This window comes from Henckelia pumila, chromosome 1, assembly GCF_033568475.1.
Source record: "Henckelia pumila isolate YLH828 chromosome 1, ASM3356847v2, whole genome shotgun sequence".
Taxonomy (NCBI): domain Eukaryota; kingdom Viridiplantae; phylum Streptophyta; class Magnoliopsida; order Lamiales; family Gesneriaceae; genus Henckelia; species Henckelia pumila.
In genome coordinates this window covers 84,503,990-84,518,890 of record NC_133120.1, presented here as the reverse complement: position 1 = coordinate 84,518,890, position 14,901 = coordinate 84,503,990, and the positions used below count along the sequence as shown (strand labels likewise).

The 14,901-nt window shown below is 36.5% G+C and overlaps 2 protein-coding genes across 4 annotated transcripts; one reads left to right on the top strand and one right to left on the bottom strand.

The window, feature by feature from the left end:
* Positions 1-524: 524 nt before the first annotated feature.
* LOC140874578 (ubiquitin-conjugating enzyme E2 variant 1C) lies at positions 525-2,844 on the bottom strand. Its single transcript, XM_073277883.1, has 4 exons — positions 2,680-2,844; positions 1,694-1,833; positions 1,140-1,265; positions 525-865 (listed from the first exon to the last, which is right to left on the bottom strand). Exons 1-4 carry the CDS (start codon positions 2,711-2,713, stop codon positions 725-727), a joined length of 441 nt encoding a protein of 146 aa, XP_073133984.1. The 5' UTR covers positions 2,714-2,844; the 3' UTR covers positions 525-724.
* Positions 2,845-3,330: 486 nt separating this feature from the next.
* Positions 3,331-6,955, top strand: LOC140879901 (uncharacterized). 3 transcript variants are annotated; one of them, XM_073283882.1, is made up of 3 exons: positions 3,331-3,395; positions 3,863-5,752; positions 6,622-6,955. In XM_073283882.1, exon 2 carries the CDS (start codon positions 3,871-3,873, stop codon positions 5,746-5,748), a length of 1,878 nt encoding a protein of 625 aa, XP_073139983.1. In that variant the 5' UTR covers positions 3,331-3,395; positions 3,863-3,870; the 3' UTR covers positions 5,749-5,752; positions 6,622-6,955. The 3 variants fall into 3 exon arrangements, with proteins under 3 accessions (XP_073139983.1, XP_073139975.1, XP_073139967.1); XM_073283874.1 differs by having other exon boundaries at positions 3,334-3,395; positions 3,841-5,752; XM_073283866.1 differs by having other exon boundaries at positions 3,334-3,395; positions 3,771-5,752.
* Positions 6,956-14,901: the final 7,946 nt, after the last annotated feature.

Sequence of the window (14,901 nt, the reverse complement as noted above, 5' to 3'; positions counted from 1 at the left end):
TGACCAAACCCATCACGTTTTTATCCTGGATAAAACCAATTTAAATTAATTTTAAATCTAAAAAGAGCCACTTAAAAATGGTATTTAGTGTGTTATTTTTTATTAAAAAGAAAATGTACTAGATAGTGACAAGATTTCGATTTTTTTTTCTTGGCCGGGTTTTTTTTTCCATGGGTTCGAACTTAAACCTCACAAATATGAAAAAAGGTTGTTTTATATCACTTGTAAAAACCTGCTCTAACAAAATTCAAATACATGCAAAATGAATATAATCACTACATCCCCCACCTCCCTGAGTTATTTGATAAATCCCTCTGGGGCATTTTATGTCGCTAGTACACAAATAATGACATCTCCATACCATAGACCAGCTGCAGTATTTCAATAGCAGTCATTAAAGCAATGTTCGAACAATACTCGTCCTACTAGGGCGGCATCGTTACCCATGGCCACAGGACCAAGGGGGTTGAAATGGATCGTGGAAAGAGAGCAAGAATTGAGGCACAACATCGTTAGAGAGTTACTAGATATGCAGAGTGAGATATATAGAAAGGAACTCCAAGAACCAAACAACACAAGAAGTTCACAAATGGAGTACACACAGATGACATAAAGAATACACGAGACTGAGTCGACTGGGAAAAGCCTTTTGGGTCATCCCCTTAACATGACAATGCCAAATTACTTAGCACAACAATAAAAATATGCATTCCATATCTTTATGCTAAAAATAGGTTCCTTCGGGAGGCTGGACTAGCTTACGGTTATGTGGAGAGGCCATCTCCTTCTTCAACTGTGTTAATATGTCTTCCATCGTGTATTCTCGCTGCCAGTTTGCTAAAAGTCCAAACTTCTTGGATTCCACCTACACATCAAACATCATACTTAATTGTTCTGTTGCATATGATTTGACAGAACAAGAGACTCACAAATTAGGACGGATCAGTGGGTCTGAGGAGGGATGATGGCTCCATCAACTAAGATATATATTTTCAAATTCTGTGTAGATTTTCTGAAAATCAAAATGTTGCCAGCCCAAACCACCATTGCCCTCCCCTCCTATGTCCGCCCTGGGTCCAACTAACTGTACGGATTTTTCGAACATTGATGAATTATACACGAAAATGTTGGGGTCATACCACTCCATTTTCATGGTTTACGCATGTCATATTGATCCGGGAATGGAAACGAACACTAGGAGGTTTCTCTGGGTAGTCTTTGTCACAGAACAGCTTCAATTGGTAAATGCGTCCTTCATGTACAGACTGAAAAAAGGAAAAATCAGAAAATTAGAGTAATTTCCTTCATTCTGGCAAAAGTTCGGTCAAGACTCAAGATCTTGTTCTGCCAAGATACACACATCTCACAATTAGTACCTATAAAATAGAACGAAGATGCCTGATTTTGAAATATGAATTAAAGCATACACTCAACTAATGTGAATTGAAATTTTCAGTATGATGAGTTGCACCAAAAACAACTTAAGTTTTCATCGACAAGTTCGGTGTGATATCTCAATGAAAAAAAAGTCATAAAATATAGTAACATATTCTGGATGAATCGCCTGAACATTGTCTTAAACCTTGAAGTCAAAATCAAAGTACAAAGAAAAGATACAAGAAGGCAGAGTAAATTATCATCACATATACCACTTCACGTCAAAATGAGACAACATAAGCAAAAGAATACTCACATTGTGAGGGCCTATTATGGTACCAGTCCAGGATCGCATGTAAATGTCATCTCCATCATCCATTCCATAGCTTACAGTGCCATCTCCAATTCCCTTCTCTCCACGTTCAAGTTCCTCCAACAATCTGAAATTTCGGGGGACTGCAAAAAACTAGTGTTTTTTGAGATGCTAAATCTTTTGGTTTGGTAATCCACAACTAGATCATAACTTTATATTTAAATAAAACACTATGAAAAAAAAAACGCTTCATCATTCATTATCCAGATCCACCTCAGGGGTCAAAGGAGATTAGATCAACAAAATCAAGTCCACGCCTAAAAGTGCCCAAGGACAGTGAACCCCAAACAAAATCAGGAATGACAGGAAAAAACATACTATGATAGGGGGTATCATTTCTAAATTTATTAATTCATTAGGGATGAATTTAAAACTCACATAATATCAATCAATCCAAATCAACTCAATCAAAAAGTGTTTTATGTGAGTTTTAAATCCATCGTTCATTCTTTTCACCTATTAGAGAATCAAAGACAAGGCCACATTTGAGTGGAACAAGCAGAAATGAGTTAAATAAGCTGGTAAATTCCATGCACTGGTCAGGAAATTAAATCTTTTTTGACTTACAATGCCAAGAATGGTATATGAGTATTTAACTTATACTTTCTAGCTCATTTTTCTTATCTGTGCATGCCAAAACATTTCAATGAATTGAGATACTCCGCAACGAACACAAATCCAAATACCATAACATTATCTTGATAATCAGCATAACAAGAAGAACTATTATACCAAATTCCAAGTTTAACCCTTCAAATAGTTTCGAACAATCAAACACTAAAACCCAACAAAATCCATCGACCCACCAGTTGATTTTCCATAAAAATTAAAATGATCGACAATAAAAACATAAAGAAAACGAAAATTTGAGGGAAAAAAAATTAATAACAGTGTCAAAAAAATGAATCCAGATAGGAAAGAGTAATAACCTACGATACTGGATCCTCCTGAGCCAAGGGTCATGGTGTCCGTGCAGAATTCGATTTATAAGAAAAGATCGAAACTGATCTAAGATTTTGGAGAAGACGGTGTCGGGAGAATCTGACGAAGCAGAACACTCTGTGGTAGATGGCCTATAAAGGGTTGCGAATGGCGATGAAACAAAGAATAGTCAAAAATAAATAATTGGAATAAGAATAAGAATATACTAAAAATACAAAAGGAAAATTTTAAAAAAAAACATGGAGTAACTGTGATTTGTGTTATAGATGTGTAAGCATATGCATTGTACATGGTAAAAATTTTAGCAAGTAAAAATTGTATCAAATAAATTAATATTTATAAGTTTAGTCGAACAATCTCTTATTATTAAGTCACTTATATTTTAAATACAAGTATATCAAGAAAATAATAGAAAATTAGTGCTACATTTCGAGAAAAAAAAATTATCTATACAACTGATACGAATAGAGGAATTGGCTATTGGCAAATGGAATCATCCATAAAAGTGTTTTTAATTAAACATGATATCAAGAAATTAGGGGAGTTGATCGAAAACAGTTTAGAATTACAGGGGCTAATCTGCAATGACTTATTAGAAAGCAGAACACGCGTAAAAGCCATTGAGCCACCAAAGTTCACAGATTTAAAGCAAAACAATAGCAGTTTTCACAAACAGCGGAAAGGATCGGTAGTCATCGCCCGGGTAATCCAACATTTTGTAGCAACTCTTCGTTTTATTAACAATTATTTAATTTTTTTTTTTTTTGGGAGGTAGTTATGCTAGAATGAATTTGTGTTTATTGTATTTGCTCGCATCGGTTTGAGTTTCTTGAAACAGTTTTTTTTTTTTTAATCTTACCTTCTGGGTTTATATATTGTAATTATTTCTTGTCTGTGTTATGCTTTGAGTGCGAAATCGTGTTCGGAGCTTTCGGTGTTGAGTTTTGGCGACGCGAACTTGAAAAATGGCGTGAAAGCTTCATGTGATTTGTTTTCTTGCTGGTGTTGCTTCGAGTTTGCAGATATGCATTTTAATGCGTGGGATATCGTGTTTTGTTGTATTGCCTCTTTGTTTCAGTTCTGTAGATGTAAGGATACAGCTCTTACGAGAAATTTATCGATGTGCTAAATGAGAAGCCTGAATGCAGATATGTTGTTTAATCCTTGAAGTGTTATAGATGTCGCTGCATCTTGGAAATATATCACCTCACATTCATAGAGATGACCTCGAACGTGTTTTCCGGAGGTTTGGGATGTGTAACGTAAGGGTTGTTGACAAATATGGATTTGTTGTTTTTGATTATCCTGCAAGTGCTGAAAAAGCTCTGAAATCTCTGAGAGGCAAAAGGATATGTGGAGAGGCTATAACTCTATCTTGGTCAAAGCGGCAGCCTCGAGGTTGGCAGGGACCCGGACTTCCTACAGGTGGTAAAATGTATGAGCCACCGGTCAGAAGACATTTGGTAAATGAAAATGTTGATCAGAGATTGGGCTCAAACAATAAAGAAATGGATTATGAGCGGGAAGATGGTCAAGGCAGGAATCTCGGCTCTGCTGATCTGGTCAATGATTCACGTGGCTATCATCCAGATGATTTAAAAAGTTACGTTGGGGAGAAGGATCATGCGTTAAATCATAATCTGGAGGTAGGTGTTAGGATGAACCATTTGGAAGTTGAGAGTTGGAGAGAACAGGTTGCGGATGAAAATTGTTTTGAAAATGTCATGGAATTTGATCGGTATGAACCTCGTGAAAGCGATGACGAAAAGGAGCAGGAAGAATGTGAACATGCATCTCCCTCTGATGGTTCTCCTGCTGCCAGGAAGTTTAAAGAGAGACCAGGAACTGAGCAAAATGGTCAGTCAAAATCTCAGAAAACTTGCTATACGTGCGGGGAAGTGGGTCACAAAATGAATGTGTGTCCATTAAATCTGCTGAGATCAAGATCGCGAGGAAGGCTGCACCAACGTAGTGGTATTGTTCCCACGAGGCAACAGGAAAGTAACAGGGAGCCATCCACTTCCAGAAGTCATTGGAGGCTGCTGAGACGTGGAGATTCCTTTCGAAGGATAACTTCTGAATTCAGAAGTAAGAAACGAAATAGTAGAGAATATGAAAATTATGAGAAACGGCATTCAAAGAAAGGCAGGGGGCTATTGCCATCTTCAATTCCCGACCATGCTTCATCCAGACCTCAGTCACTTTCTAGATCTTTAAGGTCTTTTTCTCGGTCTCCATCAAATTCCAAGTTCAAATCAGTATCTTCTGGAAACAATACCCAGTTTTTTTCTTTGAGGCCTTCGACATCAGGTCACTCTGGATCTAAGGCCCTCAAGTCAAGGTCTGCATCGAGGTCAGTGTCTCCTGCATCTTCAGAATTAGCTGTAGAACTTGTTAGAGATTTATCTCCTTCCCAAAATAGTAGTAAAACAAACACCAAGGATTCCATTGTAAAGGTTGCTGGTCATTTTCACGGAAAGGATTTGTTTGAACAAGGTCGGAATGACAGGAGACGTGTAGCTTCCTTTAATCCTGAAAAGATCACTGCTGTAACGGAAAATGAACATGAAGCTGGACCCTCTAAATTGCAGAAGGAAGAAATGAGGAAGGATTTCTTGGAAAGGGATGGTGCAATCTGTGAATCTGCCTCCAAAGGTTCAGGCTCGCTGTTGGAATCTAAAGTACAAAAGTCAGAAGATGACTATACTTCTGTTGGAAATTTATCGCTGCGTCGTATTAAAGATGTGAAAAGTTCTCAAACTAAGGATTTTATGTTGGAAGATGTATCAGCACCAGGCCCTTGTATCACCTCAGGAACTAATGCTGTTGGTTCAGTGAGAATCTCCTCACAGGAAATATACATGGTCTTAAAACATTATGGGCTGCAGTACCCAGAGAAAAATGAAAATGATATGCCTGTGGAAACTTATTTTGGGTCTGCACGCTTATGGCCTTGGGAAATAATATACTACAGGAGAGTGAAAAAGGGTTCTGATCAAGCTGAGAACCATGCGCAGAGGGTTGCTCAGGTTAAGGAATTTGGTATTGCTGATTGATCTGGTACCTGCTTTGTTCTTTTCTTCACATCTTTGAGTGATATGTCGAAACCATTTTATATTCGTTCTTTGTTTAACTTTCCCCCAAAACTTGTTGACGCCCTTACAGGATGATACATGCGCTCTTGTCATCCAAGATTTTCCTACTTCTATTTATTACTGCATCTTCCTAAAAGAAAATTGATCTAGCATCTCTATAGCATCTATTTATTCAGTTTCTTTCATATTGGGAATGTTCCCGTTCCCTCTGCAAAGTTCACCAAAAATTTTGGAGGATTGGTTCTAAAGAAGTTGGGAAAGAATTTCAAGTGAGAAAAAGGTGTCTATACTTGATGTTTCTTTCATCAAATTATATCTTGGAGGCAGACTTGGTTGTCTTGTTTTCTCAGGCTTTACAAATGTTTTACATCTTTGCTTATAATCAAACACTTCATCTGTCTGGCTGATATATTTCTCTTTTTCCCTTTTCACTAAAATTGGGAAGTATACACCAATTACTCGTTGAGTGAATCTTGTTTATGTTGGCTTTCCCTCTGATAGGATCCACTGTGAACAAGTACTCTGTTATCACCTAATCTCTGCCAGCCTGCAGCCCCTTTCTTTCCACTTTATCAGCCGCTGTTGTCATCCAAAAATATTTTTGGACTTCAGAACTAGTTATGAAGGATATGGAGTAATTCAATTCTGCAGCTTGCATGATATATCACTATTGGGACTTTGATAGAAGCTTTAGTTATGTTTTAGCTATGTCGCATTCCATTCCGATGTATCACCCTTTATTTGGTTCATTCCATCTTCCTCTGTTATTCTAGCAACAACTACAACGGTTAATCTCTTATATGCAATTGGCCTGATGATACGAATTTCATGCAGTTGGACATTCTATGAAAACCTGTGCATTCTATGGTGTTCATTTTTCTTACTCCCTCGATGAAGAGTCTACAGAACTCGACGAACTGGAAGCTTTTGCTATTTGCTACAAAGGAATCTCTCTGGTTGAAATTGACGGGCCAAATTCAGAACTGTGGATTGAAGAGGTATTGTAACTACAATGCAGGGTTGAGTAAATACTGGCATATATCTCTTTAATTCGGTATTTTGCTAAAAGATTGAAGTAGTAGTCTATTCATTCTACAATCAGCTATGTTTACTGAATCGAAAAATTTTTGGGTATTTTTTAATGATGATGGCTACTTCTTATATGTTATTTCTTGAACTGAATCAAATGTTTGTATAATATTTCTGCGTTTTCGGCTTAAGTTGCTTGCTCACGAACATGCATTGAGTTCGTGAAAGGGTTCAGATGATAGCTAGGAGGTTCAGTTCAGTGTCGGTTATTATTATTATTATTATTATTATTATTATGGTTGTTGTTGTGTCATGTCTTCAATGATAATACACAAGGGGTGATGCATACATTTCACGTTTACATAAAAAAAATCAAAACACTTGTGGAAATAATTGTTTCAATAACTTAAATTGTATTTAGAAAGACTAAATTATGAACACGTTTTTGGCGGAACACTGTAGTGTGATATTATTTTGTCGACTGATATATTTTGCATATTGATTCTTTTCAAAACCAACCTTCTGAGTTCTGTCCCATTTTATTTAGAACTGAATTTAGGTTTACTTATGCGCTAAAAGTTCGTTGTTTAAATTTTCGTGATACATTTTTATTTCTCTCAATGATAATTATAATTAAATAAAGATGTGGAAAGATTTCCAAAGTTACTTCTCAGTTTCACATTATATTTTTTAAAATTATACTGAACCTTGGTTTTACATATATATATATATTATTTATATTTATTTGGAGGTTTAAACAAATGTGATTGCGTCACACCCTCGTAACGTATTAGGGCTAATATTATATTAATGATATAGGAAAATGTTCGAACGATTATTAAAATGAAGATTATAATTATATATATATATATGTATTTATATATGAACAACTGTCGGCACGAAGTGCTGATAGGATATCACCCGACATTTTTTTTAATAAAGATTGTAATTACCATCTTTCATCGTCAATTCCTGTAGTTTTGTGATATATATATATATATATATATATATATATATATTATGTTTCAATAAGCATTATGTCATATAATGTGTTACGAATATGTTACCGGCTGAGTTAAACCCAAAAAGTGGGTTGAGAATAAGCCTTATATTTTAGGAGTATAATATAATATAATAATAATAATGAGAATGAGAATGATATACACAAGATTTGAATATTTATTTATTTTGCTTAACAACGAGGCCACCTTATGAATAGTAAGTAATTTTTCCTTTAAAAAATAACACAAATTGTTTCATTAAAATACGAGCCTGCAGGCATCACATTTTGCACCTTCCTAAGTTGACATGCTTTCTTGAAAAAAGGGAAATTAATTAGAAATAAGTCCACATTAAACATAGAAGAAAATAACAATACCATGGCTACATCTAAAAATGAGATTATTTTTAATTCCCTTTTCTTTTTCGATCGATGGGACGTAGTACGTAGATCAACTAATTAATAACTACACACCTAATATTACCATGGGCTGTTGGGACGGACCGACCCAACAGGCCAGCCCAAATCGAATCTTGGTTTTCAGCCCAAATTTTTCTGGCCGGACCCGATCTTGGCCGGCGAGTTCTTGTTGTTGTTATCATGAATGACATCGAGTAAAACGGTGGTCTTGCATTTGGGGCATCTGGGATCTTCTTCTGCCAGCATGACATACATGAGGCAGTTGGGGCACCCAACGAGCATCATCGAGGTGGCTTCGGGGCTGGTCGAGTACTGTCGGAGGCACTCGTCCGATGACAGGCACGAGCTTGCGGCGGAAGTCGGCGATTCCGTCGAGGATCGGCCGGGAGACTCCACTCGAGGTTGGCTGATTCTTGGTGGTGACAAGTTCAGCTTCAGCTCTAGTTTTGGCACGTTTCTTCGACTCATTGGAGCTTTAGATCTTATGAATAAAGTTAAAAGAGCAAAATTAACCCCCCAAAAAAAAAAAAAAAAAAATTCTAAAGACCCAATATTTTAGATATAGATAAAAATTCATGACAAATGGGGTCCAAATATTATAATTACAAACTTTTTTGTAAAAAAATAAAATAAAATCACAAAAGAGCTCCTCTTTTTTCCTACAAAGAAAAAGAAAATTAGCTCTCGACACTTTAGGATTTCGTGTTTTAGAAAACACTTTGAAAATCCAAATTAAAGCCCATGCAAAACTTGATAAACGTGCAACTTAAAATTCCTCTCTTGTTATTTTTTCTTTTTACGTTCTTTATTATTTGCAGAGCTAGCTCGTAACTCATAACATGCATACACATACATATATATACATATAAAATACCTGCAGATTTGAGAAATCCTTTTTGGCAGAGACTTTAAAAGCAAAGCTTGTGGACGACGGCGGCAACCACCTCTCTCACGGCGGAGAGAGGAATATATATATAAATATAATTTGGAGTGAGTGAATTAAATATTAAGTTTGTGGGTTTTGGATCAAAGAGACGACCCATTTTTATACACACACAAACACATAAATAAAGGAGGTAGTGAATTGAAGAGGATGGGGGATGGATTGATATGATTTTCTTTAAAGCTTAATACTAATAATTATGATGTGCAGTTGTACAAAAGGGCGCAATGAATTAATTGTAGAAGACGAGAGAGTATAGTGTGTCAAATTGATGGGCAGCAAAAATATTGTAGTATTAATTAATGTTTGGGTTCATCAATTAATAATTTACACGAAAGGGAAATAAAGCTGTAAATTCACATTTACGCTATAAAAACTTCTGGGCTGCATCAAAAGCCCTCTCATTCATTCCTTTTCACTGTCATGTGGTGTGTGTGTTTTTGGTTCCATCCAAGAATTAATTATTCCACATTCAAGTTTCAACCTATGCTCCACAAGTTAATTAAGAGAGAATTTTATTCAGTCAATTTTTTATTATAATAATTTAGGTGCCTGTTTGTAATTTGTTATTTTTATATATATATATGGAGATATAAAATTTAATTAATGAAGAAAATGATTTTAAAATAAGAACTAGACCCGATGAACAATAATAACAGGAGCACCGATAATAATGAATTGTTGTTGTTGTTAATTAGCACCAGTATGATCATAATTATTGGGTTTCAAAAGCCGAGATTAATTAAAATATCATTAATATTTTACTTAAACAATAAAATTAATTGCTAGTAATTATAAAACAGTTAAGTTTTCAAGATTAGCTTAATAGTAGTTGTGGCCAAAACCCAGAAATTAAAACCGCATTATAAATTTCTAATTTCCTGATAATTTTGCCGATAGCATAGCAATGAATTTAGTCTTTTATTTCAAAAAAAATAAAACGGGTTTATTATTTACTCTTATGGAACGAATATCATTTTGTGTATCTTTTAATTTTTGTTTTCTTTTTTTAATTTATATGGTTGAGTCTCATGAAGGATTATGAAATACTAAATTAAAATTGTTTGCTACCTAATTTTGATATGCGGACTTTGTCAATGTTAATTAAAAATAAAACAATGTGTTTTAATTAATCGATTTGATTTGGAGGAATTTTCAGTTTTCTATTGAAACTACTTGATTTTATAGGGAATATATCATCCCAAAATTTTGAAATTCATATTTTCAATTCTATGAGTCCGATGATACGATTATAAAAATCATCAAATCTTATATCATATCAATTCTATGTCTTATTCTAGAAAATTTATTATTGACTATATGATGATTGGAATTCTGCATCTGTTATAAATATAATAGGGCTTATGCCCTCGGCACGATATGTCTTTCTCAACTTTCATATCCAATTACTTACAGCAATTTTAACATATTTTCTATCGAATCATATAATGATTTGAGTCTTGGAATAGCTTCACCATTTTTCTTTGATACATAGAAACAAGGGTTCAGTTTAGTTTTTATTGATGAAATTCGTTTGTCACATCGACTCGAAATATTTTAATGAGTGTGATATATTTTTTCCACATCACAATCTAAGTTATTTGGGGAATTTATTTTCCTTATTTGGGCGATATTCCTCCCATTCGTCCTTTACATGGATTAAGCCATTAAGGATGAGTTTTTTTCGTGGTTAGTTTAATTTGTATCGAACGATTTTACTCATTAAAATACATATTTTCTTTTCAAAAAAAAATTATAATTTTATATTGAGTTTTAACACATGATCTAAATATAATAACGTAGTAGGAGGATATTATCCTGATACCAAAAATCTTAATATTTGTTGAATCCGATATTTTGGTGATAACAAATAACAACTCATTGTATAGGAATGTGCTGCCAACCATTGTATTTCAGGAATCTACTACAACTTCTACCGGAAGCTTGTCAATCGCCCTTGCTCTCGATCGGCTGAAGACACAAGGATAAATCCATCTACCGGAAGCTTGTCAACCGCCTATGTCTTTCGACCGGTTGAAGTCTCAAGCCTATCGACTGGTTATTCAAACCAGCAGAGGACAAATATCCCTACCGGTAGAATGCCAACTGCCTATCAAGATATCTCGAGACAAGAACCTGTGACAAGATGTTCTTTGCAGGATCCTTTATTAAAAGCAGAACCGGCGTATCAGAAGATTTGTTGACTCCTGCAAATCAAGACAACAGGTTGTACCAAAATGGCAAAAACACAGAATGACTGCAGATAAAGCACTCGACCGTTTATTCCAGTTTTGGACCCTGGAAGCTGTCTGCAGTGTACGATCCTCATGCAGAATCATCAATGCATTTATGAGCATTAAATGTGCATTCAATGCAGCATCAGAACGTTCAAAATAAAGACGTTGATGATTGACCTATTTAAAGGGAGGATTGCTCAAGAAGTGAACAACAACAATAACAAAAAAAAAGGAACAACAACAAGTGATACGAGACAACGAAGAGAGACATTTCAATCACTTGAGTAATATCAGAAGTCCTCATCTGATATACTTGAGCATACTCACAAGATCATTCATCTGCTGCTCAAATAAACCCTCGCTTATAGTTCACGTATCTGATCATCAAGGATCATCCTAGGGTTTCCAAGCCTCTCAACCGCTCTGCAGTCTGAGAAGCTCAACTCAACTATACTCAGTATTGAAGAGACTTGAAGCTGCTCTGAAAGCTTCCACCAGTCTGATAAGAACTGAGAATCTTATCTGTGTAAATCTAGGAGTTTCGGATTAGGCATTGGATAAGTCCTAAGTCTGAAGTGGGTGTATTACAAGACGTTGTAATAACCAAAGTCTTCTAGTAAATTCCTTCCTAAGTGGAAGAAGGGGAGACGTAGAAGGATTAAGCCTTCGAACTTCCATAAAATTGTGCTTTAGCCTTTACTGCCATTTATCTTACATCCTGCTCATACATTGCTTTATAAATTTTGCTTCACTAAAACCTCTGAACTAGTTCCGCACTATTTAAGTTGTTCAAAACGTTTTAGAAGTTGAGAAAACAGATTAAGTGAACTAAACCTCACTTGATCATTTTAAAGAAGAAGAAGAAAAGTTTCAGAGTGTATTCACCCCCCCTCTACCCTCTGAACCGATCCCAACAAGTGGTATCAGAGCGGGTTCCTTTCTCAACTGTTGATCTAAAGTTTTAAAATCATGACTTCTTTCAACAGAATTCCTATGTTTTCTAAAGAAGAGTATGATGATTGGAAAATTCGCATGCAGGCACATCTTGCAGCACAGGATGATGACATGCTATATGTCATAACAGACGGTCCTATCAAAATTATGAAGGTCAACCCAGCTCTAGCCGATGGTGCAGGACAAATGATTGAGAAACCAAGAGCTGAGTGGACCACTGAGGACAAAAAGAAGGCCAATCTTGACAATGTGGCCCGGGACATCCTATACAAAACACTGGACAAGAATATGTTCAGCAAAATCAAGTCATGTTCCACAGCAAAGGAGATTTGGGAGAAGCTCACTCAGCTGTGTGAAGGGAATGACCAGACAAAGGAAAACAAGCTCACCTTGGCCATTCAAAAATATGACAACGCCAAAATGAAGCCAGGGGAAACCATGGCTGAATTTGATGAACGGTTCAGTAGTATCATTTGTGATCTTATTGCTTTAGGTAAAACTTATACTAACCGTGAAATTGCTGTGAAGGTTATGAGAGCTCTGCCCAAAGAATGGGAGATCAAGACAGTGGCCATGAGAGAGTCGAAAGACTTGAGCAAGGTTGAACTGCATGATCTCTTTGCAGATCTTAAAGCCTACGAGTTCGAGCTCAACATGAGAACAGAAGATGAACCATCTACCTCTCAACCAACCAAGGCCTTAACCTCAACCGTGATACGTCCACCGGTCGAGGAAGCTCCAAAGAGATCAGCTGAGAAAATCAGCAATGAAGCCATGACACTCTTTGTCAAGAAATTTGGTAAATTTATGCGTAAAAACAATTCTAAATTTAAAAATTATCATAAATCGGACCATACAAACGATGGTCCTACTTGTTTTAACTGTGGCAAGCCAGGCCATTTCATTGCAGAGTGCACCAAGCCTAAGAGCAATGATCAGAAGCAATTTTCTGAAAGAAGAAGGGGCAAGGAGGACAAGAGGACCCTTAGAAAAGGAAGAGACCAAAGGGTTCTAGTAGCAGACGAAAGCAAAAGCAAGTGGGCCGAGTCTGACTCCGACAACTCCAATACCGGAAGCTCTTCAGATGACAGCGATGATGAAAAGGTGGAATGCCTTATGGCTGACATCGAAGAAGAAGCTGAGGAGGTATTTGACTTTGGCTCACCTGAATTTACTCACAGTGATTTGGTTACTGCTTTACACGAAATGGCTAATGAATACAAAGCATTATCCAAGGAGTTCGAGGAAGTAAAGGCAAAAAGAGCCGACCTAAAAGATAAGTCAAGCGAATCAAGCTGCATGCAGCAAAAAGAGCTTGATGGTCTTAAGGTCAAGCTAAGTCTGCTGGCTACTGAGAACGACACCTTGAAAAGAGTATTCCAAGCTACCTTGATTGAGAATAAAAAACTACTTGAAACCATTAAGGCTGGGAATAAATCTTCTGTAACCATTGACAAGATTCAAGAAATCCAAAGACCGGTACATGATAAGACCGGTCTAGGGTTTGGAACAAATGAACAGTCTATGGAGTCCTGTATTCAGTCAAGCCTGGACAAAGGCAATATTAACAAAATAAGATTTGTCAGGTCCAGCACGATATATGAACACGATAAGTGCAGCTTTGACAAAAATCAGAAAGTATCTAACGAACGAAGTTCTAAGCATAGAGGGCTGGGATATGTGGATCCCCAGATCTCTAATCAAAGAGGAACTTGGATCAAACCTAAACCTAATGAAAGAAGAAAGGGAAACCAATCTAATTTCAAAAGGCCATGGAATGAGCCTAACTACTCTAAGAAAAGATGGTCAAAGGAGAAGCCTTACCAGTACTTTAATTGCAGGCCAGTTCAAAAGAGGTACAGGCTAACTGATAAAAATCAAAAAGGCAAGCAGCACACAGTAACCTCACAAGCACACACATTTACTGCCTATCGACCGCACAGATTTCTGGACACACACACGGGCAAACCTGTAAGGGTGTTGCAGGTGTGGGTCCCGAAAGGGCTAATCCGACCTGGACCCTACTAGATATGGGTACCAAAAGTTCTTCACCCTTTGCAGGTACTAAAAGTCCAAACAGGCGAGAAAACCACTTCTATCAAGGACACTACCTGGTATTTAGATAGCGGTTGTTCACGACACATGACAGGGAATCCAGAACTTCTAACAGAAGTGGTGTTGTGCAAAGGACCAAAGATCAGCTTTGGAGACAACTCCAAAGGTAAAACCATGGGTAAGGGTAAGATTATCCATGGTAACATCATTATTAAAGATGTGTTACTTGTTGACAAACTATGTTATAATTTGATAAGTATTAGTCAACTATGTGACAATGATCATTCGGTCGAGTTTCACAAACACACTTGCCTCATAAAAAATGACAAAGGTGAGACTCTTATGACCGGTGTACGAGACCTAAACACCTACAAGGTAAACTGGTCTTGCTCACATATTTCCTCACCTACTTGTCTTACTGCTCATCATGATAAACATTGGCTGTGGCATAAGCGATTAAATCATCTAAATTTTAA